Below are 27,410 nucleotides of genomic sequence, written 5' to 3'. Positions count from 1 at the left end.
GCACGATGCAGGACTGTCAGTGTAAATTGCTGTTCTCACTCATTGCCAGAACGCTGATCATTTGTCTTTTTAAGGCACAAATGAGTAGTGACACTGCTGGCTTGCTCTGTGCAGTAGTAAACTGGAGTGAGTCACTTCAAAGTAGGAGGATTGGCCCTTTGACAAACCGAGATCGTTGTGTCCAAATACCACATGACCAAAGTGCGGATGGTGCAGGCTGGGATTTTTGCGCTGTCTTTCATTTTTAATGGTAAAATAGTGAATTTCAGCAGTGAGCGAGTGTGTGTCCATTCAATTATTTGCTCCTTGGTTTCCACAGGGGGACTGATAGTTATGACTAATCTCTTTTTCAGGGTCAAAATGGCTGAGGACTGCTTCAAACAGGCCAGGGAGAAGGCTTCCTACAGTGTGAAACCCAAACATGCAACTGGAATAGTACGTCTTTGCACTTCTTATTACAGTTTTATTAAGTTAATGTAGCTCCAGCACTACCTGCTGCCTTCTTTTTTGTCTTACCTTTGTGCACATCATCTCCTCACCAAACAGACGCCACTCTGTACAAACACTTGTCAGGGTGTAGAAGAAACAACACTCCTGGCTCCAGCAGCAACATATTGAGATAAGTGCCAGTGCTGCCAGCTGTAAATAACTCAGACCTGTTATTTTATTCCACAGAAAGCAAAGCTGGGTCAGAAGATCTGAAGCAGAGAATGGAAAATGATCATCATCAAGCCTGTTGCACAAGCACTGTTTGTACAATCTGACACGACTCATCAGTCATTTTTAAAACATTTACTTATTTCCAGTATTTGTTTTCAATTGATTTAGAGCTGTTTTTATTATGAGTTGGTTCAAAGTGGATATTATGGTAATGTTACATTCTCAGCCAGCTTTTGATAGCACTCACATAATTAAATGAAATATTGCTACTAAAACACATCTTTAAGCTGGGATGATTAAACGTTGTTGAGTCATTTACCAGAAAATGAAACTTGTAGCAACACTATATCCAAGCTTTCTCAGTATTTTATAAGCCATATGTAGCCTATTTTGTTTTTTAGTGCAATTCCCAGGCCTTCTTTACTGGGCAGGCATGAACACTTCCTCTTTATATCTTCCTAAATGGTGAAAAGCACAGAATTTTATAACCTTTGTATGCGGTAGGTATGGATCGCCTGCCAGACAGAAAGTGCCTTAACGCACAGTGGAGCGGTCAGACGAGTGCTGTAGTACAGAGCTTATTTTTTAAGACATATCATTTGTAAGTAAATATTTCATGTAAAGAAGAAAAATCAGTTTTACACAGGCTGGAACATGGCAGGTTTACTTTTCTTAATCGTCTCATCAAATGTGTTTCAGAACCTTATGATAATATTATGTTTTACATGTTTTTATGTTTTACATGACGCATCTCTTCTATTGTGGTTTAATATGTTTTTTGTTTTCAGTCAAAAAGCCCATGCATCCTTAAATGATGTGCTGAAATACACACCTTATATTGTTTTATTGAGCAGTGTTGTCGACTTGCTTTGTGTTTCAAGCAAAATCCTTTTGGAATCAGTTTGGCCTTTCCCACGATGTGCGAGTGTGTGAAATCCCATATGCTAATTGAGCAATAGGATTATGTGATGTGACATTCATGTGCAATACCAACAATGTTTAATTAAATACCCTTGACCATGAAAAAATATATTTATTGAATAAAAGAAATTACATTAACTTTTAATAGAAATTCTGTTTTTGCTGATTGTTTTCCATTTACCACTTGACAACTGTGTTACTACATGTACTCTAAGCACCACTGTGATTTTATATGAAATAGATTTAATATATTTTTCACATACATACTTACACAAATACATAAAATATATATATTTATATATATACTGTATATATTGCATTGCACCCTCATTACACATGCTGCAGTATGTTTTTCCTACTGGCTAGTATCTTTGTGGCAAATGTACAATATACAGCCAGGCTCATGTCCAAGCAGGTGGATGCCACTGGTCACTGCTGTGTTGCTTTATGTTTCTTGAAATCATGGCCTTAGCATCACATAGTATATCATTTAGGACATCATATAAGTTAAGGCATAGATACAGCGTGACAGATAAAAAAATTTCTAAACAGTCAATTTTAAAATCATCACTTTCAGACTGTAATTATTGTAGATCCACCTGCAGAAAAACATGTCATATTACAAAAACTTTGTAAAAGTGGTCACAGGGCACAGCTTAGTTTCTATAAGGCAATGCATTATCAGCATGGTCTCTCCTGGAGTCCAAAGGGTTTTGTGGATTTAAAACTCAGAGGCACTTTCTTATCACATAGGAATCTAGAAACAAATGTACAAAAAGCAAGTAAATACGAACTTTGTGAAATCTGCTTCATCATCAGTGTCTCTTGCACGGCCACATGAATCAGTCTCTTAAAACAGCATCAGCTCGCCAATATGGCTGATAGTCTCTGATTTTATGAATGATGTGCCATAGTTCAATTAACACCAGTCCCATGTTGCATGTAATTTTATTGCTGATCAGTCATTATTTTTAAAACACATTGTAAAATAGTTCAACTTGAAGCCAGTCATTATTTGGAGAAAAGTGTTGAATATCTGGCTTTGACAATAATTGTCAGATGTCCTCTTAAAAAGACTATTTTAAGTCTTTCTTCACAGTTTTCCATGGCCGCTCACATCCACAGACATGCAGCGACACTGTTTGACCCTCTGCACCTTACGGTGTCTGAACGGGGGCTGCAGGTCTGGGCAGTCTAGCTGCACTGTGAGCTGTGTGATGCGGTGTGGCCTGCAGAAGGAGCAGGACTGGAACGGCTCCTGGGCCTTGTTGTGGTTTTTCCTTCCAGATCCTGAGGCTTGGCCTCGACTCTGGCCCTGACCCGAGCTGGGGCCCATATGGCGGGGGATATAGAAGGAGTTGCACTGGCCATAGCAAAAACGGTTGACCACAGTGCGGCTGCGGCAGCCTTCCTCGCTGATTGTCTGACGGAGGGGTTGGGTCTTGCACCAGTCTCTGCGGAGGTAGCGGCGCTCGGTCACCACCAAGGCCTCTCGGCTGGAGGATAGAACCTCTGGTTTCTGCTGCAATAGCCGGTGGTGACGCTCTGATGACAGGTTTCCTTTGGTCTTGTACGGGGATGGGATGGATCCCTGGGGCCGAGCCTTTTTGGTCTCTGCAGTGATGCAGAGCACCCCAGCCAGTATGACTGGGATAGTTATTCTCCACAGCATTCTATAAAAAGATCGAGACACATTACATTGCATTACATTTCCAAACAGAGGAAAACATCTGCTGTCTTGAGAGCAAAATGCTGAGGCTGGCGGTGCACTAATTCAGGCAGCATGTGATGATACACAACAGTCACACAGTCACTACCATGATATGAATATTGCCAATCATGTTTGTGTGAATATGCATTCTGATTCATGTTCAACCACCTTTGCAGGATAGCCTTCTAGGCATCATTGAGGAAATGAATCCATCACCAGGGCCCCCATTTGTCAGCATCTCTGTGTCATTACTTCTATTTGCTTTCCTCTCAGCTACGCAACTCTTCCAAAAATAAACAAAGCTCCGCCATCAAAGGATACACTTAAACACCCATAACGAGAAGGGGAAGTTGATTTTATTGGTCCCGTCGCCGGGTAAAATAATTAGGGCTTTGCTTACTTTAGTCATGAACTATGCCGCAGATATGTAAACAGGCATTAGAGAGGCCCATCTGCATGTTATTAGGGGAAGAGTTGGGGAACTCTACAGCACCCTTTGGGAGTCCACTCTTCTACTCTTTGGTGATATACTGTGGAGCAAATTGAACTGCGAATGACCTGCAGTGTCCATAATGGCCATGTCTTGTGTATCATGCTCACACCGAAAAGATCCAGAGAGATGATTTCTTCGCCATTTAGGATGGAGTATCCACCCGTGCGCATGCTGTCAGTATTTGTGCCAGCACATTTTTGACCATCACTCAAGCATCTTTTCAGCAGATGTTGCTCTTGACAAGCGTTGCATGACATCAAGTCAGAAATCCTGACGGAGAACCAAACTGCCTCAAGGCTATTGGCTGCTCCTATTCACAGACTCTTCTTTGCTGTGCAAATTTGTATGTTCCCTTTCTTCCTTTTCTGGACCTGCAACTCACTCTGACATGGAACAAATTACTTTATCATAATCCACTTTGTTTTTTGCCTCCTTTTTCTGCCCTTGACCTTGAGGTCATGGCAGCTCTGTCCGAACTGCATGAGCACTCAAGTCTACACATCACTGTCCCGGCAGTTCTTGCCCTAAGCTACACAGCAGCTGTTTGTCCATCAAGCCGAGATGTAGCATGAATTCTAACTAGGCCTTTTCTGAAGGATATCAAGAAATATACCAAGGAGTTAGATAGACACAGAGAATCGACTATCCTTTTTAATGCATTTAATGGAAATCTGATCCCTGGAAGAGATGAAACCTGCGCAGGAAGGAAAGACCTGGCACACTGTTGATACAGTATTTGGTGTTTTCTGAATTTGAATTTCAATGAAGAGCATCTTCTCAAATATCTGCACCTCAGACTTTATATGTACACATTTTTGCATACACACACAAGCCAGCACACATGCCCACGCCCATCATAAGGTTCGAATAACTAAACCAAAGACTCCCGCTGGGCTTTTCCACCACCTACTGCAACTGGGAGTCGTGACCCCGTTCCATCTTCCAGTGATCTACCTTCCATGTGCAACAACGTCTCATTTGTCTTTAACTGCACTGTCTTATTCCTGCTGACTGTGTATTTAAATATATAACCCCTCCCCAGTGCTTCTGTGCAGGCTCTTGTTCTCTCTCTTTCTCTCCGTCCATCGTTTAAAGAGGCACCCTGTAGCGCTGGAGAGCTACAATCTGCAGAAGCCCCAGGGACTCTGGAGGGACGACCTGACCCACTGTGTACATAGGCCATGACGGATGGCCTATACAGTCAGCAGCCGCACTCCCTCTCCACTCCCAAACCTGGCCCTAAGTATGATAGTGCCGACCCTGCCAAGCTATCTTCATCAGTCTCCGCAGCAAGACAAATTGCGGTTTTGGGGTAGGGATTCAGGGGCTTTGGGGGGAGCACTGAGGTGGATGGGTGGGTGGTTAGTGGTTGAAGTTATGGAAGATAGAAGGAAAGGGAGGGAGTAGATGATGGGCTTTAGGACAGATGACCTACTGGGAAATGAAACCAGTCCCCACTTGGGTTTCATGTACAGTATATACCCTGCCCTCCTTGCATTTACTATATATCTCTCCGCAAGCTGTTGTTTGCCTCTATATTTCTCTCTCTCCCCATCTGTCTCTCTCTGTCACTCCATCTGCGTGTGCCTGCTCGACGCACATCATCACACAGCCCCGCTGACGGAAGGAGACTGTGGTTTCGCGTGTTAATGCTGAGACAGAGCTGAACCGGACCTTTCTGTCTGCCGAACACTAATATTGTCCACAAACACAGCTTTATGTTTTACCAGAACCACAAATACTTGGGGGGATATGCTTCGCTGAACTGTGGCAGACCTTGGTTCCAAAATTCAGACCTCTAATGAAATTACAAATACCAGAGAGACTGCTGAGCTAGACACAAGCCTTCCTGAAAACAGCTATTATCATCAGTGGGAACTTGTTATGTTTTGTTCTTCAGAATGGCATTATAATACCGTGGTAATGTTTTCTGTCTGCACAACAATGGGTCCTTTTTTTTTCTTTTTTTTTTCCAAATCTCAAAGTGAAATGAAAAACACAATTGTCGAGGAAAGTCTCCAGCCTAGCTCCTAAGTGTTTAAATATTTTAGATATTCAGCTGTTAAATAATTGAAAAACAAAAATAAAAAATGAGGCGAGAGAAAAATCCTGTCAAGGCTTTGAAATTTGTTCACACAGATGTGCTTCCACAAAACCCTGTGAAACATCTTCCCAGCATGTCTTCAAAGGCAGGTTAAAACAAACAAAACCTGATGCCTCAATTATTGGTGCGTCAGAAAGTCTCATACACAGACTGGTAAGTGCAGTTAATTACAGTAGAACTGCATTTAATTCACCGTGCAGCTCAAACCTCAATCACACACAGGCAGTCGCACACACACACACACACACACACACACACACACACACACATACATGACCACACACACCCGCACACACACACACACACACACACACAGGATATAGAGAGCGAGAGAAAACGGGAAAGAGAGGTAAATGAAATGTTTTCACTTGGAGCCAATTACACAAAGAGGAACCATGTCATTATCTGCATTTGCGGATTGTATTTTCCCAAACTACGCTTGGCTGTTGGCTCATTAACAGTTGGGGAGTTGGTGGGGGCTCCTTTTGGGGGCTTTTCTGTGCAAATGTGTCTAATGCCAACATTGCCAGGAGGCTGCTTTAGGCAGTTTGGGCAGCCATTTGTCACCACAATCCATCTTGATAATGACTAGCAGCCCAGATATAATGCTTTCCAAGCTAAGTACTGGCAAGTATGTTCGGCAACTCCTTCACCTCAGCAACATAAAGTGCTTTAGTGGTGGATGAAGGGCAATTAGAGATGCTATGATACTACAGCGTTTCTCATTCCAGATCAGGATGACACTACTTATGAAGCAACAGTGATTAACACCACCTTCCACTTGCACTTAAAGTAGGGTTTATTTAATCCTTAACATACAGCTTTGTCATATAGTTACCCCTTAAGTAGCTTTAAAGTTGCTAAAATGGCCTTATTTCACGCGTTTTGACAGAATCACATTTATCCCCAGCTTGTTCCAGCGCCTCACTGAAGCTATATAATTTTTATGGATGAAATATCCGAGACCAAGACTCCATGTCTTTTTATGGGTTTACCATTCAATCAAGTAGACATATTCTAGACGTCTAGAGCATCTTTTATTTGGTGTCTTTGGAAACTTTAGGATCCCCACTAGAATTTAAAATAATGTGGGTTTGAACAATGTTTGGCACAGCATGAGTTTGCAATGACTGGCACACGGACAGGCCGCAGCATGTTTAAGCGTTTAAAAGTCGTTTTAAGCCATATTTCTGCTCACAAGCAAGGTGAATGTTCTTGTCGGTTGAAAAATAAGTCGTCACAGCTGGACAGAAAAGAGCATTTCTCTGCCGTTTTAATCTGTTTTCCCAAGCGTGTTGTTCATGTATAAGAGCGTAAACTTCACATCTTAAGAATGTTGTTAAGGTTTCTATCAAATACCAGTTTTACTATCTTTAGAGGCTTACAGCGCTGAGTTTTCAGCTGCTAAAGAAACTGTAATGTGTCTGTGTGCTAAATCCTCTTTGACATCAGAGCGGACTGTACAAGGTGGTGCAGTCACCGGAGCTGTAAGAAGGATCAGAAGGCAAACTCCCCACCATTCACCGCACGCACACTAACACACACACACACACACACACACACACACACACACACACACACACACACACACCATCTTGGATACACATCAGAATACACATGACTACACATAAATACAGTAATAGTCAAAATTAATACGCATACAAGGATATATTGTACACCTGTACACACGAACAGAAAGAAAAAGGATAGATTATTGTTTTCATACAGAATACAGGTTCCCTATGTACATTACCTTCATTAAATGTCATTCTCTATTTTTTCATATTCACTGGAAAAACTAAACTGACTCTTAATCTCACTGAGACTCACAGTACAATGTGCTGTCATCACTCACTAATTCTCTCACTCACAACACTAATTCCCCCAGAACCTCCAGCCACTAATTATAGTCATTTAGTTATAGACACCTTTATCCACAACACCCTACAGTACTTTAAAGGTATGCATTTTTTATTATGATGGGTGGCCCCAGTGGGAATCAAACCATAATTGCTGGCAGAAATACTAAGTAACTGTTCGACTACTGCTGTTCGAATGACATGGTTCTGCGCTTAGTCATTCACAGACCCACTGAGTCACTCGGTCTCACACTCACGTGGGTTATGTCGGAGCCGCACTCACTGAGCTACACCTTTCTCGATGTCTTGAAATGGCACATGCTATTTTTTTTACATACATAAATCTGTATATGTGTATATTTAGTCAGTGTTCCCTATACACTGCCAAGAATGTCCATCTTGAAAGCATTTTTCATTGTATTTTGAAATCCTGATGTTTAAATGGAAAGTTAAGCCAAAGAAGTGAGGTAATATACACTGTACATCCACGTGTATCTTCTTGCATAAACAACTTTCTTGAATGAAACATTGACTTGGAATTAGAACATATTTTTTTGTTATAGTACTTGACATTTCAAAACATCCCCTAAAAAGTTCTTACAAGTTGTGAAACTGTTGAATGTAAGTTTCTGACAAAGTGTTAAACAGGTGTTATCTCAGTGAAGCGTGATGTGTGGTTTATGTACCTCTCACCACAGTGCGCAGCAGGACAGTAATGTGTCGAAGATGCAGTCAGGGATGGTCATCCACCTTCAGTGGTCCTTGCGTCCGCTTCCAGGTTCCGGTTTCCATGGCAACATAATCTGTAGTATCCTCAGGCTTGTACCCGCTCCTGTTTTTTCTGTTAGTTTTTTTTTTATTCCGTCCCTGCTAAAAAGTCAAAGTCTTGGACATAATCAGTTTTCCATCTTCCTGGAAAATGTGTATCTCTGTCTGACTTTCTCTTTCTGGCTGACTCTCTTTTCTTTTTTTTCTGAAGTCTTCTCGTTTTCAGGTTTAAGAGAGAAGTCCCAGGTTGGAGTCACAGTAAACCCGTATCTTAGTGCTGTGGAGACTGCCTGTAGTCTGTCTTTGAGAGAGTTCGACTCACTGTAAAGCCTGCCTCAGTTTGAATCCCCACCACCCCTTCCCTCCTCAAGACTGGGAGGGTTTTTCCTATTGGCCCTGGTCATTGTGTGATTCAATCCGAGCTTCACTTCTTTCATTTAAGTCTGTCTCTCCCTGTGTCTATCTTTGTCTGCTTACTGATATTTTTTTTTCTCTTTGTTGTAATGCCCGGCCATCCATGACACATCAAACCAATCAAAGTGAAAGCTTCTCCTTTAGATTATTTTTGCCTTCCTCTCCAGTGTTTGACATTTACATTTTCAGGGGTAAGTGTAAGACATTTTGCCACAATGTAAAGAAACTGCAATCTCCTCAAAAAAAAAAAAAAATCTAAATTATCCTCTCTCATTGACACTGTAACCACATCACCCCCAATCCATAAATCATCGCATGCATGTATCCAGACACACTAACAGCGTGCTTTGAAAAATGCCACAACTTGCATTCCTTGATGCAACTGAGACAATAATGTTTGTCTGTTTTGTGGCTCTTACTAAGCTGACCACTAGGAACAGAGACCGAAAACAGTGACTGTCACTTCTGCCATCAAAGCACCGAGAGATCAACAGACCCTGCAAAACCTCAGATGGGAGCAGTCTGAACAATTACGCCTTCAAGAGGCCAGAGGATGATGACACTTTTGCATGACAAACCTTCATTTGTCTGCAAAGTAGCATGGTGCATTTTGCTGATCTGTGCTGAAGAGGAGCTGGTTGAAAAGAAGCAGATCCCTGCTGTTGGAAATAATTTATCACCCTCTAGTGGTAGAAAGAAGAAGTGTGAAAGAAATGAAGGCTGCACTCATTTTTACAGTGGCATCTTGCGTGTCAAAGAAGTGAAAAGAGAAAGAAAAGAATGAAATCCAAGGTCACGCCATAGTAACAGATAGAGGGCCAACTTTAATAATACAAGTAAGTAAAAGTGTCTTTAAATATGGTATAAAAATAAATGCAGGAGAGAATAACAAAGAATTATGTTCTACATAAGACAGGAGACAGCATTTTTGTAATTCTGAATGTGACTTTACAAGTGCAATGAAAACCATATGTGCTAATTATTGTAGTGCAATAAAATAATTCAAAGCAAAATAAATGCACAATAAATAATCATAATAATAATCATAATATATATATGTATATATATTGTATATTCATTCTGCACAACACTTCCCATAGCGTGACAAAGTATCTGTGACCTCAGATCATGTAAAGCGATGACATTGGTTAGATTTATCAGTTTAAGCTGTCATTTTATATTTTCTCTATGTGTTTTTTTTTCTCTTTTTTTCTCTCTGACATCATTTGTTTCAGCTGGAAGTGAGAGAGGGGGCTCTGATCCAGCAGTTACGATGGAAAGAACTGGAATACTGGATTAGATTTTTTTTTTTTTTCAATGGCATTTTTCATCTCACCAGTCTGTCAGTGTCCTCGCAAGTCCAGCAGTGCCTTCCTTTCTGAGCATACTGGAAATATATCAGGTACTGTAAGAGGAGAGAGAAGAAGGAGCGTCCTCTCCATGGACATGCAACATCCGGTGGACAACAGACGAACAGAAGGCCCAGCTCATCGCCCGGCTGAGCCTAGAGCGGATGGACAGACAATGACGATGAAGAGATGAGATGGTCCCCCCCTCTCCATGTCCCAGAGAGAGAGAGAGAGATGGCATTGATTTTAGCATGATGGCACATGACTGGTCAGCCTCTTGGATGCTGTGGTTTCCCCTGTGCAGGGAGAAGAGAAAGGAGAGAGGAACAGACAGGTGGAGAAAAGAATAATGTCAACAAGAGAGAATAAGTACTTTTAGTTTGTAGCCATCACAAGATATACAATAACCCAATGCCAATGTTGAGTACACATCCTTTTGTATTGGACATTACCTGGAAGCAAGAGCCTTCAGAACAAGTTCTTACTTTTCTGTGGGGACAAAAAAAAAACACACACGATAAGTGTCATCGTTATAAAGCCATTAAAAAGGGCAAAGACTTGGCTTAAAAGTGAAGAGTCACTTCCAGTGCACTGTATTCTCAGGATATTTTGATGTTGGAGAGAAAACAAACATAGCGTACACCTAGAAACTGAGGCTGATTTGTCTGCCTCTTCCTGTTAAAATCCCTGCCAGTAATAATAAAATCTTTTTTGCCAGAGTGACAAGCGGAGGAAGTGTAGGAGGCGTGAGACGGAGAAGGCTTTAAGCACATACATACACCTGTGTAATTCTGAATTATTCATCATGTTATGACACACGTCGTGTCTCTGCTATTCATAATGGTTTCTCCGAGCCTGACAGGAGTCCCGATCAGCCGCTCTATCACCCACACCTTTAGCAGACTCTATTAATGCCTTGCTGACATGCAGGAGCCACTTTGTTTGACATGTTCTTTGGTTCGCACCGCTAACCCACTCTGTCACATTGTACTTCAGGAATTTTATATTCATTTGAGATACAGCACATGTTTGTAGGAGACATGTGATTGAGCTTGCTTTAAGCGACAGTTGTGTTATCAACACAAATGACTGCATGTAATTTCAAAGGAGTGACAGATGGAGATCCAACACTGCTGCTAAAGACAGACAAGCTTTAGTTCAGGAGTGAGCTGAGACCAAACACCGAACTGGCCTATGTTGTTCTAAATCTGCCAGTTGGTTTCACATATAACCTAACAATAGCCATATCTCAGAACAATAACTTTCTGCCCCTTAGTGGTTAAAAATATCTGTATATACTGCAGTTAGTGGGAACAATTATAACAACTTGTTCAATATGTGAGTGGATTTCTGGGAATAGGCTTAGTGTGATTTAACAGACTTTAAAAAGGGATGACTGTGGGAGCCAGGAAGGCAAGTTTCAGCCTCACCAAGACTGGAGCGTCAGTGAACAGCAACAAAAGTTGGAAGCATGCACTGTCTCTGCTCGTACTTGTCTGCATTTGATCTTATTTTCAAACTGAGACCAGTGTGTCTCCAGTGTTTTGAGTCAGACTGTTTTTTTGTTGTTGTTGTTTTTTTACCTTCTTCTTGGCCTGTAATAACTCCTGGTAGGCACTGGAACGGATGAAACGACTGTAAGAATCACTCTTCATCAACTTGTAGATGTGTTCCTGTTGTATAAACACAAGATATGAAAATTATGTTAAATAATGTATTAAAGCATCAGCTAAATATCAGATTGTGCTGAATAAAAATTCCAGTGAGTACCAAAACAGAGCTGTGATTCACAAATTGCCAGAAGAGAGGATGTTGCAGTGTAAAATCATATGAAAACCACTTCTGAAATATAACTACAAATGTGGCTGGATGTATTTGCATCCTTTGTTCTTGAGTAATCGTTCACCTGTGCATCCTCAAAGGCATAGCGTCCGGGATCTTTGACATTCTGGGTGGTTTTGGCGTAGCTCTTTGAGTCCACGTTGATGGCGCTGGGCGCCCCGGAGGCCAGAAACTCCTGCCAGATCTCCTGAACCCGAGTGGGAACTTCTCTGATAGGACGTTTCTTTAACTCCTGGACCGCTAGCCAGAACCTACGGACAAAAGTCAACAGTATGATAGTTGCATCATAGCTCTGTACAACTAATTTACAGTTATTTGTGGCTGAGGAGACACCCACTTTAAAAGCTCAACTGTGATAGTGTGTGAATAATGAGTTAATCACTTACAGATTCAACAATCATTCATTTTTTTTATAGTCAGAAGTTAAACTAATCCAGTGATGACAACTTTTGTGGATCAGCCCAGTTCTGAGTTGCCTTGGCAGACTTTCAGTGTTTTAATGGAATTAGCATTTTCCATATTCACAGTTGAACTGTCTTATATTAGTATGTAAACTTTAGCCCTATGTGAGCTGCAGGGTTTATTTATTTATCTACATAAATAACCCAAACACTAAAAAGGCACCAGACTTAATGGCCAATGTATAAAGGTTAGACATGGCCTACTGCTGAGGTGAGACTCTGATTGGTGCAATATTAAGTTCTTAGTCACTACAATACTTCAGAGGGTTTTTTAAAACTTGCAAACTACAGTCTGTACAGAACACAGGGGTACTATTAATAATTCAAAACTAATCCATCTCGCAGACATTACATTTAAGAATTTGTTCCACCAGCTTGTTATCACAGCGGAGAAGGACACATGGTAAGAAATGCGTAACAGTAAGAGCAACAGGAATTATTTTTAGTGTTTGCCATACGCAGAAAGACGTCAGCATTGACAGACTTTAAATAATGAAGAGGCAAAATACCAAGTTTAATTTTAAACTTGCCATACACATAACACTCAACTCATTTAACTAAAGTCAATTAAACTGACCATATTAACAGCAGTAGGCAGAGGCAATACAGACATCTACCATCAGACGGAGCAGAGGAGCCATCCTGCACTGTGGTTACTCTACTCATATTTAAATGTTTGCATGTGCCTTTAATACTCTGCATCGTTGCCGTTGCCGTTACCATGAATAAACTGATTAACATAATATTCCTGCCCACCTGTGTTATTCTAGCCACAGACACAGTTGTGCATATTTTAAAATGGCTGCTTCTATCAGCGTCCTCTGCTCCAAGAAACATATCGCTGTAGGTTACTTCTTATGCATGGGAAGAAACAAAGACCCCATCGGTAAGAATGATAGTTGTTAGCTTCCATGATGTTGCCATGAAAATGAATCTATAACTACAATATATGAGCATAAAGACCCATTCAAGTGCGGTAATATTCATCAAGTCTCTAATTATCAGAGAGTCATTGAACTATGATGTGTATTTATTCTGGAAGAATCATATGACCATTTACAGTGGGTGTCCTGCAATGTATAGTGTATGTTTCTGGTAATGTTTCTCATATGCGATTATTTTAAGTGTATGTGTGTGTTGGAGCCCAGCAAAGTGTGAATTAAATCCTTCACAGTCTCTCGCGTGTTCATTCATGTGTGTGCGCGCGCTTCCATTAATCAAGTTGTGACAAAAAAATATCTGTTAGCACAGTCACTTTGTGAGGTCCCATGTGGGAACAAAAAGCTGCTGCCATTAATTTAACCATTTATTTTAGGCTTAAGACTTGGTTTGGTTTGTGGTTGAGGAGGTTGCACATTTGCAAACATTGAGACAGCTGGGAGGGCTAGGATTAGACACTGGCAATACATACTGCTACAGTTTACCCACAGTATCATCCAGTCTGCCACAGAGAGGCAGTGGTAGAAAGTAATCAAGTATTTTTATTCAAGAGCTGAGGTAGCTACTTCATCTGATGCTACTTTACACTTTAACTCCATTACATTTTAATGGCATATTTTTATATATATATTACTAAAGTTATTTGACCATTTAAGTTATTGGTTGCTTTGCAAATTTAAAACATAATATGAATAGATATAAAATATGGCAAAACGTTACAGATTAAAATACCAAAGACCCATTAATTAGGTCAATATCATAATTCAGATTTTGGCCAATTCAATTTTGTTATTATAGTTTTAAATATGTTATAATTATTATTATTTAAATGATATTATGACATATGCGCTACACAAATATTTTGTATCTCTCCTTGAACAGGCAATTGAGTCTTCAAGTCTCTATGGCGTGACTGATCTCTGCTAAACACCTTTTCAGATCGATCATCATCGATGGATGATGCGCATTATTATTATCAACAGCCCTCGAGGGCACCGCTGCCGTAACGCCGGTGGGAGAGTGCGCATGCGTGCAGCAGCTCAGCAGGAAGCCGTCTCGCTCAGGTGAGGTTACCGCGCTACTAGCTTAGCTTTTCATTTAACTCTGCTGTTCCTGGTCCACTTGTGTTTGTAGCTGTGTGTGTTCGTACTGCTGCAAGAGCAACATGAACCACTTTGTGGCGCTCGAGTGTAATTTCAACCAAGGCTTCGGTCGACAGGTGTTTTTGTTCAGGTAAGTTCCTAACTGACTAATATGAGCACACTGTTTTGGTCGAGTTCTCTTAACATAAGTAAAGGAGCTTCAGTGCCTCCTCTCTTTTCTCCTCTTCATAAGAAACACTTCCATTACGAAATATGAATTCCTGTGTAATTCAATTCAATTCAATTCAATTCAAAAAACTTTATTTAAACAATATACATGTGTAGTTTCCCCATGACACGCAAACAAAAGAGCACTTTTTTATGTTTGTGGCACAATTCAAAACTTAGGGAAAGCCTTGTACAACTGACAGAAGCTCGGATCCATATCTCTTTTCTTTAAAATCCACTTAGGAGTCATTGAGAAGAACAAGCATATTGAATTTTATAATAGCATCCTCATTATCATCAGAACAAAACAGCTTCTTATAGCTTTGCCTGAATCTAATATATTCTGACCCTTTGCTCAGTTCCATATTTCTCTCTCATTATTGCTTAGGGTTTTAGAGTTAGTTTATTTGTATTTTTTCGTTCTTGCTATCTTATTTCAACGTTTCAGTCCTTGTCTGCTTTATTTTTGTGGTTGGGGTTGAAGTACTGATTGTCCATGTGTTAAAAATAAAGTTTGCTTACAAAAAAGCACAGCTAAGGGGGGGGGGGGGGGGTCCTTACGAATTGTCCTCATCATCTTTTCCTTGACCTCATGATGATTTTCCATTGAGATCAAGGAGAAATAGATAAGGAAAGAAATTATGGTTGATTGGGTTTTTGAATAGCTTTGCCCAGATATCTGTGACTGATCAGGCAGGTAGTTGATCAATCTTAAAACCTGCCTTTCCTTATTGCCAGGCCTATTGATCAGTGCATCTCTATCTTGACCAAAATAGCATCAAAATATTTGCTGAAATAATACAATATATAATGGCCCCTATTATTACAAACACTTTGACAGTGGACATTCTTTTCGTTTTCTTTGCTGATAGAATATCTGCAATATGAATGCATTTTTTCTTGTAATCTAATGGAGCAATTTATTTAAATCATTATTATATTGTAAAGGACGCAAAATGGTCGTTTTTTTTTTTCCTATGTATATTTGGTAAATATCTTGTATGTGACAATCTTTTCATATTTTAAATGCAGATTGGGCCCTGGAGTGAGGTTTTAAACATCTAGAGAATGAATACAACTATATGTTATCTGTACTATTTAGTGCCAGTCATTAAAGATAAAACATGTAAAGCATCAAATTTAGATAATTATAGACCTATTGCTTCTGGCAAGTACCCTTTCTAAAGTACTAGAGCGGATTTTATTAAGCAGACTCCAAGAATATGTAACAACGACTGATAATCAATTTGGTTTTAAAAGTGAGCATGGCACTGATCTGTGTGTGTATACATTAAAAGAAGTAGTGTCTAAATACAAGAGGCACAATACAAACAGTGTTTATGTGTTTTTTAGATTGCAACTAAAGCTTTTGACCGTATCAACCACGGCAAGCTATTCACTGTGCTACAAGAGCGAGGGGTCCCCCCCTTATTTGATACGTATCTTGTACTATTGGTACACTAAAACAAAACCATTGAAAGGTCAGATGGGGCAAGGCTTGAGGTGTCACCCAGCTTTCCTGTCACCAATGGAGTCAGGACAGGGGGGGGGATATTGTCACCGGTCCTTTTTAATCTGTATTTGGATGGTCTGTCACAGAGATTACAAAAATGCAAGACTGGATGTATGGTGGGGAATCGGCTTATCAATCATTTGATGTATGCGACGGACTTTAGTCATCCTGTCACCCTATAGTGCTGGTTTACAGAAACTATTGAGAGTGTGTACTGAATATGGTGTGCAATACGATATCAAATTTAATCCCAAAAAAGAGTGTGGTTATGATAGCTAGAACTAAGGAGGACCAAAAGCGAAAGTTTCCTCCTTTTGTCTGTCTGAGCAATCACTCAATGTTGTCACCAAGATTAAATACCTGGGACATATTATTCGAGATGATCTCTGTGATGATGATTGATGTTGCAACGGCAATGCTGTAAACTGTTATGCGCAAGCAAATATGATTGCTCGTAAGTTTCACATGTGCTCAAAGGATGTTAAAATTGCTCTCTTTAGAGCCTACTGTACACCGTTATATACAGCACACCTCTGGTGCATTTATAGTAAAGGTAAGATGAACAAGATCAAGGTTGCGTATAATGACGCCCTTCGTATTTTGCTGAAGTACCCACGGTGGGAAAGTGCAAGCCATTTGTTTGTGTCCAGTAATGTCCCCACATTCAATGCTTTGTTAAGAAAACTTTATTTATAAATTTACCTGCAGACTGTATCGTTTCCAAAAAAATGGAATTATAATGTCTCTGATTGATCCAACTCAGAGTGATACGAAATACACCTCCATGTTTTGGAAAAAAAAATGTTGGTCTAAACAACTGTACTGTTTTTAGTTTGTGTGTGGACAGACTGTGTACTGTCTATATTGTTTGTCTATGTTTCCTTGTTTGTGTCTTGATGGACTTGGAGTCTGTGAAATAAAGCTATATATATACAGCAGTCTCTTCAGTGACAAAAAAGTACTTGTATTTCTTGTGTTTGTCTGTGTGTCCTTATCGATGTGCAGTGTGTGTATTTTGTCACAGACGTACCTGAGATTCTCTGAGCTGAACTCAGACTCCAGGAACTTAAGGAACTGCTCTCTCCCCACAGGGTCTTTGAGAACCTCATCGATGCCAAAAGCCCACCTCTTTACCCTCTGCTGGCCTGGCTCCTTGCTGGAGGAGGACACACAAAATTGCAACATGGACAAGGTACTGTACGTGTGCAAAGAAACACCCAATAACCTGTGAAAATATAACCTGACACACAGAAATATACATTACACCCACCTGGCTTCAAGCTCCCAGAGTGTGGTGTCATCTGAGATCCAGGGGTTGGATGGATCTGGAGGCGTTAGGAAAGGGTCGTATTCAACGTACTGCTCTGTGTAGCCCAGCAAACTGTTTTTTGAGGAAACAACAGAGAACACATGAATGACATCGGCCAGCATCACTGGTAGAAATTTAACTTGTGTTTTGATCAGTTGTTTCAGTCGATGGTGAGCTTTAACTGATGGAAAGAGAAGTGAAATGAAAACTTGACATGAAAGACATAACATGAGAGAACTCTTTGCTCAGTAGAGCTTTCTTTCAGAAATAATAAACCAACACTGTGGGTGCCATCTGGCACTGCCGGCACTAACACTCACAGAGGGCATTGTCTGGGCCCAATCGCTCCTCAAGGTCGTCAGAGCTCTTAATTCCACGCCATGTTAGGCAGTTTAACAGCTCAATAAACAGATCGATGGCTAAACTGAATAAAGACACAAAAGAACATCACTCACCTCTCTGCCACTTTGGACATTTTCAGTCGATGCCTGTCTAATTGCAATTGCCAAAAGGTGATCTGAAACCATAGGAGAGAACAGTTAGCGCACATCTGTCTCCATGAGTTCACAAGAAGTTGTTGGTTTGCCGGTATATTCACACACCACCTGTAAGATATTTTTTACTTATATTAACCCTAATTTTGTGTGTGCACTTTAATTCTATGGTACATTGCTCTTTTTTAGCACTTATCATAATTCTTTTAAAATAATGCCCAAAAATTGTATTAAGTTACAGACGCAGAACCATAACTACAATTTAAGTGCTAGCACTGACTCCAAATTGTTAATGATCCTGGGGCCTATCTTACGTTCAGTGCAAAGCGAAACACCATTTTCTGTGCTCGTTTCAGATCGATGCACGAACCAACAATAACAAATACACTTGCTCTCATGTGAGCACCCATAAGACCATGCTGGTCTTAAAATGAAATGCCGTCAGGCGCATTGTTGGAACATTGCTATCTTGTGTGTTTGCGTGGCTTATCGCGTGTTGTACAACATAGCCATTGATCATGGATGTCTCTTGGAAAATAAATGAGGCTCTACAGAGAAGCGCTCTCTCGTACTACCTGGTAATTCCACCACAGTGTTTCCCATTCATCACCTCGGCTAAATTGGTCCACCACAGTTTCATTATGAATCATCAACTCACCACTAATAGAATCTAATTCTGTAGGAGACATTGCACCATCATATTAGCAATCCACTAAGGTGTGAGCACACTTGCCCTTTAAAGGGAATGGGAGGTGGCACTGTAGTATATTGCCGGCTCTTTTCATGGATTTCAGACCAAAGCATTTATGAACATGCAATGAATGTGCCATGTGCTTAAGACCATGCACTTTAAAACAGAGCCTTATATCTGTAATAGTAGAGTAGTTATGGAACAGAAATATGCATTTATTTACTAATTCTCTGTCTTTGCCCAGATTCAAACTGAAACTAAAATATGCTCTGATTACAAAACATTGTTGTACATAATTTGGACTCTCTGTAATGCCTTGAAATTTGTTCTTTTTTCTTTTGTTTTTAATTTTAACTTAAAAATTTTAGTTGTTTCCTTCATATTATTCTATTTTGTGTTATTTTGATTGTAAGGCTATTCAAGTTATATTAATTTTTTGTTTGTTTGTTTGTTTAGCTTTGTTATTTTTGTAATTACTTTCTATAGGTGAGTTTTAAAAATGTTTAAACATGTTTTATTTATTTTTTAAATTTCATTTATTTTGTTGATTCTACAGTTGTGCAAATAAAACTTAAACTTAGAGCGCCCCCTGCAGATCTAACCTGTTCTTGCAGTTCTTCTTCTGTTGGCTGCTTGGCCTCTGGGGCGGGGGTGTGAGTTGGGCTGTGGGTACGGATGTCGTTCTGCAGCCCATACACGGACTGAGACAAGGAAAAAAAAAATTAAAAAGATTGAACAATCAATAGTTGTCTTACAGCTGCTGACAACCACAGTCTGCCCACGACTGTGTCCCAGTGTTATGAACCCTGACCTTTAAAGAAACATGCACTGTACCTTTCTGGTTTTGTGGGGATTTTTCATTCTGGAGGACTTCTTTATGTCGACTTCTGTTGTATTCACACATCCAGGCTGTGAGAGGAGTGAGAGCAGGAGAAAAACCAGGAAGTCATGAGTTAATTCAGCTTAAATTAAATTTGCCCTCTAGGAATGACGCCACACTGGCTGGCAAGGTGCATTTTTTGACGCCATTATGAGAGTTTCGGTAAATCTAATCCAATATGCTGAGCCGGGGCGTGAAGTGAGTCTGAGAAGTTTCCAGGACAATGTGTCAGATGCTGGTTAATTAAACATGGAATGTGCCAATTCTAGCAAAACAAGTAAACCAGCGGGAAATCAGAGTCTTAGTGTGCAAATTCTGGCTGATTGAACAAGTGGTCTAATCTAGGTCTCTTCTAGAAGAACAGAGCTAAGTAGCTTGACGGCGTCAGTGTGAAATTTGAATTAATATTGATTATGTTGCTCCAAGGACGCATAAATTGAACTTGTTATTTTCCAATTAAGCATGGAGCAGTGGCTTTCGGAGAAATACAGCAGAGGAGACCCTTTAACCTCAGGGGGAAGAAAACTAAATGCTAATGCTAAGCGTGTGTGTGTGTGTGTGTGTGTGTGTGTGTGTGTGAGTGTAACAAGGTAAAGAGCAGCAATGAGGCTGATGTGTTGTGACAGCTATTGATGTGACGTTGCATGTGTATGGCAGAGAAATGCAGTGTGTTCCCCTCTTTAAACAGTCCAGCCATCATAGGAATCATGTACAGCTCACATTTAATTTGCATATAATCTAAGAATAATTTCAAAACGTTATTTATTTTTCATACAGTTTGACAGATTCCTACTGCCTGTGAAATGTGTGGAATAGATTCAAAGGATCTTGGGAGTGTCAGTAACTGTGGTGTGTGTGTGTGGTGTTGTGGGGGGTTGTAGTGCTTTGTGGTCATTGTTAAATCATTTTTTTAACGTGTGCAGTGATGTCAGTAACGTCAAAGGTGACTGTGACAACATCATCAGTAATTTCACTCACCACTGGTCTGTGCACGTCCCAGAATGCTCTTTCCTGACTGTCGAGAATTTTCCTCTCAATTTTGTCTCTTTTCTTATCCACTCTTGGGAAGAGGGGGAAAAAAAGAGAAAAGGAGACATGTATGATCCATTTACTCCACCACATGCAGTTGATCTGTGAAGTTGTGAACTGGAAATTCTAGGAACGTTTTAGTACAGCAAACCACTAAGTTTACTCATAGCATAATGAGGTACGTGTGTGTGTCTATGCGTGTGTGTGTGTGTGTGGCTCTTATAGAAACCTACTTTGCTTGTGCTTCTGCTTGCATAAAAATGAACTCCCATTTCCTGGCGAAAGCCCTCTGTAGCCTTGCTAAGCTCTCCTGCAAGTAAAACAAAGAACAAAACAGGAAAAGAAAGGCTTTTGAGGGGATCTGGGCTGATTATGTTTACTGCGCATGCTGTGTACAGTACACGGCTGGATACCATCTTTAATGATCCCTGCTTACATACACACACACACAAAAAAGAAAAGCCATGGGTATAATAACTAACACGGTGATTCATTTCTTAGCTTTGGTGAAATGAGAGTTAAAAATGATGCAGTGACACACACATACGTATATGTATATTAAAAAAAAATGTTCTGAGAGTCAGTGTGAATTAAAAGGCAGGAGATAAATTCTGAGAGCGGTGCCAACACAGGAAGAGAACAGATACGTGAAGAGGGGATTGCTGACACCAAAAGACCTCTTTCACTTACCGCTTCATAGTCTGCAAGCTCCAGACGCGCTTTATTTTGCATTGTTCTTTTGCAGAGGTAAACAGCTGAGAGAGAGAGAGAAAGAGAGAGACAGACAGAGAGAGCGAGAGAGATGGGTAATAGAGGGAGAACGGGATCTGAGCTGGGTTTTTACAGCCTTAAGTGGCCCTGCTTTTACTCATTTAATCCTCTCAAATGCACATTTAAACTGGCCTGCAAATCACAGAGGTCATTGACTGTGCATGGTGAGCGAGTGTCTGTTACAGTGTGTGCCTGACTTTTGATGTCTTCCTGTACTATCATCATCATCCCTTCATCCCTTTGTTAACTGACCATTATGTGGAAGCTTCATTATGCCATTAGAGTGTTTTCATTAAGGGGCATCATTCACGTGAGTGATTTGCTACATATGAGACAGTCTAACTTCCCCTAACACCCACAAGATTATTCCCAGAGCGAGCATTAGCTCTCTTTTTTTCCCCCCTTCTCCTACAACTCATGAAAGAGCTGCAAGGCTGCGGCTATTCACCTGAACCATTTTGTGGCACTATGAAATGTTTATCTCCATTGTGTTCAGTTGTATCACCATCAAAACATTCAGCCGAATATGCACTACAGGTGCACACATGTAAACACATTCCTGGTTTCTTTCACTGCAATCAGCCTGTATTATTCAGACAGTATAACAGGCAGATGCATTTGACTGAGGTTAGAAAAAATGGAAAATGAAATATATATAAAAATATATAAATAAGATAGAAAGCACACAGAGTTATTGCATGCCCCCTGCACTATAACCGATTCTGCTGTGGCTCTGGGCCAAGCATTTAAGTAGAACTAAATGTGATTTTATGTTTCATATCAACCATCCAGATACTGCAGTTGCATCATTTGAGTTTCATCTTTTGAACTTTTGGTAGCATCAGTGGTGATAACACATCTATTTGGCAAATACATTTTATGCACTACATAAACAGTCAGCATCATTAGCCTCTTCAGCACACTCTGCCTGCACAATGCACACAGCAGAAATCAGACTGTAAGAGAACAGCTCTCTCACCATAGTCTGTGTTTTCTGGCTCCCAGCAGTTTGATGGCCAAAAGTATGGAGTCTGGGTGGAGGAGAAATAGGTCATTAAGAACCAAAAGTAAAAGAAACCTTACTTTGACAGCATGCAACTAACCACATGGCGCTCTGAATCAAAGTGTGCACTGTCAGGCGAGGTGGGCATGCAGTCACAGTGCTGCATCTGTCACAATAAAAGATTTTGTTGTATAATGGGGGTTGGCATAATGTCTAAAGCACATAAGCTCCTTTCAGCGAGCACTGAGAGCAGACATCAGCGTGAATCTTGACCCTCCTTTTTTCACCATGGTATGGATCGGCCTCAGATGAGAACTGATTACATGTAAAGAGCAAAACGAAGCCTGCTGCTAACACAGCCACAGCCTTGGGCATTGATTTACTTTGGTTAGTCCTGTGTAGCACACTTGGGGGAGCTCACCGGGTAGAAAATCACTAAAACTGTCAATCCAACTATTGACGTTCAGAGCAAAGTGTTTTTTTTTTCTTTCTTTTTTCATGAACCTGTAAGAATTATGGAGTACAACAACTGCTATTCACCATTTTGACTCCAGTATGTCACACAGAGGCACTGTGACAACAGATTTCTCAGCCCTCTCTGCAGACTATCTCTCCATTAATAGATTCAAAAATGCTTTAAGGACTGGATTTTATATAGAAATGACAATGCTTTCTATTTCAAGACTTCTAAATCTATTTTTTTTCTCAAAGAATAATACAAAGAAGGAGTTTATCTGCCCTAGAAAAACTCCTGTGGCTCAGGCCATCATGTGACTGTGGATCCTTAAGAAACAATGGATTAAAACGCTCTTTTCATACATGAGTAAAACATTTTCTGTAAAGCTGATGTGTTGACATGACATATGGTCAGAAATCATGGCAAGATCCCATATGGAGAGCCTTAATATGGCAGAAACAGAGTTATAATTTTATGTATGTATGTATGTATTGTATTTTCTCAACTTAAAAGATCTTGACCGTAGTGCTGGGGTCAATGACTTTAAGTGTTTTAGGCCTTTTTTTTTAATATGTTGAATATTTAAACAAGAGCACAGTATAACTCTTATTATTCTTACCTGAAACCTATAGAAAGTGCCGTCATCTTTGAGAGTGAGGACGTGGTCTGAGATGGGGAAGAAGTAACCATGTGCAGCCATCAGAGTCCCTAAGTGAAGCGCCTCCACTAAGAGAAAACACAGATGAAAGGTCAGTTTACCACTTGGTTTATTCTTTCAAGATATGTGAAAGAAATCATTATGATGAAAAATAAATGAAAATGTTTTATTCTCCAAAAAACATTATGTTAGGATTTTTTTTTTTTTTACGGTAACATATAGGTTGAAAGCACTGTCCACGACCAGCAAGTCTAGCTTAGCTTAAAGACTGGAAACAGTATAGCATGGGTCAAATGGAACAAAATCCTCCCACTAGCATCTCTGATGATCACATATTACACCTCTTTTATGTAATCTCATCACCGTTTGCCCTTGTGGGGGTTACAGTATGTGACGGACTATGTTTTTTGGCCATGACTAGTTAGTTGGTTACCACTGGTTTCCTGCCAGTTGCTCAGCCAGTCAGACACGTAGCCTGCAGAAAAATGGCAGATATGTTGTTGTTTTTCCACTTTGCCTTTTAAAAGATGTTTTGTTCATTTGTGAGCTTTCCAGGTGCAGGTGGGTGGATTTTGTTACCGTTTGATAGAGCCAATCTAACCATGTCCCCCTGTCTTAAAGCTAAGCTAAGCCTTATATTTAACAGACAAGAGATGAGAGTGGTATCAACCTTCACATCGAACTTTCTGCCAGAAAAACGAAGAAGCAAACATGCCAAAATGTCAAACTTTTGCTTTAAGGATCAAGCGGATAAAGCCCTTCCCTAATTTAAATTCTAATATATTCTCTTTATAAACACTCTTTTATACTAAAGTGTTAGAAGACAAATCTGCTTTGGGATCTCACTTTTTCATTAAAAGAAAGATTCTCCGATTACTCCACAGTCAATAGTTCCTCATCACAGATCTTGGGCCAGCTTTTTTTTTCTTTTGGTCCAACCAGCTAATTAACTTCATCCACCGTTCGTCCCCAAGTAGACATTCATCCCTGTAGAAAATGGCCAGCCGCTGCTATAATAGACCCTGACACAGCTTTGACAGAAGCATGGGCAGGTCTCCGCTCCGACCAAACAGCACAGCAGGAGGTCTCGCTGATTAGCCCACGTTCAGCCGGATAGGCGGAACTCATCAGTCAAATCGCTCGCCGTTGTGCTTGCTTGGTTGGAGTGAAAACCTGTTTCCCTCAGGCGCTCCACAGTACATGGTTGACTGTCCCTGATTCGAAACCATCAGATAATGAAAACATGTAATCATCATCAACTGCCACCAGTTATTCCCTGCTGTTCTCACTCTGTAACCTCTTCATGAGGTTGATGTCTATTATTCATGTTTTCTATAATGTCTTGACACTTCTCTGTTCATATTGTCACTTTTTAGTCAATATAAACAGTATATGAAACTGTTCCTCCAAGGCACTGCATCACAAGGCAGTCCACTGCTTATTTATTTCCTTCATATGATTTGATTATTTATTGGATGTTTTGCGGAAAGCACAGGGGAAACTAGCAGTAAACACACTAATAAACTAACAGACACAAAGGTCGAAATGCTTGACATGCTCAGGCAGAGCTTTGGAAGCAATAACAGTAATTTAGAGTATGCATGAGTAAAATAATGTACATCCCTGCTCTTTTACTTTCTAATACACGCACATAAATTGTGTTCTCCTGTGTGTTTGTGAGATAAATATAGATTGACTTTTCCTTTACCACTGAGGTTACTGACACAGCTTTGAGAGGTCAGGATGCTAAGGTGCATGCATGTGTGTTTGTGTGTTTGTGTGTTTGTGTGTGTGTGTGCACGCATATTTATGACTGAGCTCCGTTTATTAATAAATTATGACTCATAAGTTATTAAAGTCTGTTTACGAATAAACACACCCCCTCCTATGGTTTCTTACAGCAATATAGTCCCTTAGGTATTCTACCTAGTACCTACCATATATAGTACTTCTATATGAATAAAATTGACTTTATATATTTTGGTGTATTATGAAGTCAAAAAATGAAGGAGTCATTGATGTTGGACCTATATGGGGACCGACTGACACTTACGAGCAAAAATAAACTCAGCCATGGACCTTTTTTACTTATCCATTCAAAAATGTCATTTTCTGGATTGTTACCACAGACAGTATGAATGTCAGATGAAAGTTGAAGTATCAAAAAATCTGAAATATGACATCTGGGACAGTGCGGTTAGAGCTTACTGTCTCCCTTTCTTCAAACACAGGGCTTCGTGTTTGAGTGTCTCTGTCACCTGTGATGGTTTGTTCAGTCTCTCTGCTTTGGTTAAAGTGAAGCTGAGAGTTTTTTGATGTTGTTTGACAGATGGATGTTGAATGTTGATGTATCTTGCTTATTCAAAATTTAGGAAATCATCCAACACAATTAAAAGGCAGATAAATAAAATTAATACTAATTGAGTTTCCAGTACAATGCTTTAATTATCTTAAGTGTATATAAAATATACAATACTCTTGGAAAAGAATAATCAATCTGAATCTTTTGTTTCTCTTTTTCTAGTAAGGGCCTATAAGGATCAATTCCTGGTAGCAAGGGAGTTTCTGGCTTTTATTTAACATATTGTTGTTTTTTCTATAAGCTTTATAGCTGACTAAGCCTTGGACTAGAATTAGACAAGTTGTTGAGAAAGGCCGGCCTCAGAGTCCAGGGGGAAGACACCCTTTGATTTCATCGTATTACCCGCTCTGTGCCAAAACCCCAGAAGTTTGGAGCTCAGCCAAACTGAGTGTGGGAGTGTTTTTATAGCGGAGCCTTTCTAAACACACTGGCAGAGATTTTGTGTTTGTAGTGATATTTTGATCATTTTATGTGTGCACCATATAGTATGCACTGTGTGGAGATGCTGAGGTGATGAGGTCTGTTTTTAATTGGTGGTGGATGGTAATTAGGGACATTTAGTCAGGTAATGTTTTGAGTTACTTGTACTGGAGTTTTTCCATTTCAAGCTACTCACATGCATTTCATCAGATGTTGTTTTTCTTTTTACTGACACCCCAACTTTGCAGATAAAGTTTTTTTATATATATAAAAGGCAGATAACAAGTTGATCACCTCTTTAAAGCTCATCTTACAATCTCTCAGATGTCTCTTGTGAACTGACAGAGCCCAACAGAGGTTGAGAATGGACTAAATTTCCACTATTTTAATACTTTTTTCTTTAAAGCAGAAGTAAGTGGTCCGGTTGTTTTCGCTAATGCTGCGTTCCAGGCAGGCTTTTGAAATCGTAAATTACAGCTTCAAGTCACAACTTACGACTTTGTAGCGTTTCAGGCAACCCACTCCTGTTTTTCCGACCTGTTTTACCGGTGAAAGTCACTATAACGGCCACTCGTAACTTCCGACCGGTGAACTCGTACCAGATCGACCTGGTACCACTTCACGGTCGGAAAAATACGAGTTTCCTTGAACGCACCATAACAGTCCTCGTCCCTACGTCGCCACATTCACGGCGTTCCTTGGCTGCACACACAGCCCTGCATGCCGTTCTCTCTCCTCATTGGATAAAAACTGTAGGATACGATAAATGTTTTCTCCTCGGCTCAGAGCAGAGCAGAGTGACTGACAGACCCGTGTTTCGGTCCAAACACTCTATGTAAGTGATTGCTGTCGGAAGATATAACTATTTAAGACTTATATTAACACAAATATATCACTTACTTCTGCTTTAACTTTTACCTAAGTTAGATCATTGTAGTGATGGTTTTCAGTAAGGACATGAGCAATTGTTCTTTAAATGGCTTTTGGGAGGG

The 27,410-nt window shown here is 40.2% G+C and overlaps 3 protein-coding genes across 3 annotated transcripts in view; 1 reads left to right on the top strand and 2 right to left on the bottom strand.

Moving 5' to 3' along the window:
- Positions 1 to 1,722, top strand: part of fmn2a (formin 2a) — a 36,602-nt gene extending 34,880 nt beyond the window's left edge. The window contains exons 16-17 of the mRNA XM_085799770.1: positions 354 to 435; positions 676 to 1,722. Of these exons, the coding sequence (XP_085655896.1) occupies positions 354 to 435; positions 676 to 702 (109 nt within the window). The 3' untranslated portion in view covers positions 703 to 1,722. The remainder of the gene's footprint in view (positions 1 to 353; positions 436 to 675) is intronic.
- An 85-nt stretch (positions 1,723 to 1,807) lies between these two features.
- grem2a (gremlin 2, DAN family BMP antagonist a) lies at positions 1,808 to 8,841 on the bottom strand. Its single transcript, XM_085799771.1, has 2 exons — positions 8,435 to 8,841; positions 1,808 to 3,254 (listed from the first exon to the last, which is right to left on the bottom strand). The coding sequence occupies exon 2, from the start codon at positions 3,251 to 3,253 to the stop codon at positions 2,675 to 2,677; it is 579 nt and encodes a 192-aa protein (XP_085655897.1). The 5' UTR covers position 3,254; positions 8,435 to 8,841; the 3' UTR covers positions 1,808 to 2,674.
- An 893-nt stretch (positions 8,842 to 9,734) lies between these two features.
- rgs7a (regulator of G protein signaling 7a) overlaps positions 9,735 to 27,410 on the bottom strand; it is a 53,709-nt gene continuing 36,033 nt past the window's right edge. Inside the window, exons 5-18 of the mRNA XM_085799767.1 lie at positions 23,598 to 23,704; positions 22,498 to 22,549; positions 21,438 to 21,502; positions 20,981 to 21,057; positions 20,697 to 20,778; positions 19,673 to 19,747; positions 19,441 to 19,539; positions 18,109 to 18,170; positions 17,615 to 17,725; positions 17,375 to 17,500; positions 12,186 to 12,372; positions 11,863 to 11,952; positions 10,732 to 10,768; positions 9,735 to 10,575 (exon numbers count right to left, since the gene is read on the bottom strand). Coding sequence (XP_085655893.1) covers positions 10,748 to 10,768; positions 11,863 to 11,952; positions 12,186 to 12,372; positions 17,375 to 17,500; positions 17,615 to 17,725; positions 18,109 to 18,170; positions 19,441 to 19,539; positions 19,673 to 19,747; positions 20,697 to 20,778; positions 20,981 to 21,057; positions 21,438 to 21,502; positions 22,498 to 22,549; positions 23,598 to 23,704 — 1,154 coding nt within the window. The 3' untranslated portion in view covers positions 9,735 to 10,575; positions 10,732 to 10,747. The remainder of the gene's footprint in view (positions 10,576 to 10,731; positions 10,769 to 11,862; positions 11,953 to 12,185; positions 12,373 to 17,374; positions 17,501 to 17,614; positions 17,726 to 18,108; positions 18,171 to 19,440; positions 19,540 to 19,672; positions 19,748 to 20,696; positions 20,779 to 20,980; positions 21,058 to 21,437; positions 21,503 to 22,497; positions 22,550 to 23,597; positions 23,705 to 27,410) is intronic.

Source organism: Trachurus japonicus, chromosome 15 (assembly GCF_045865225.1).
Source record: "Trachurus japonicus isolate A0001 chromosome 15, Traja_1.0".
NCBI lineage: Eukaryota > Metazoa > Chordata > Actinopteri > Carangiformes > Carangidae > Trachurus > Trachurus japonicus.
Note: the sequence above shows the minus strand (reverse complement) of the source record. Positions and strands in the feature narration are given on the sequence as shown.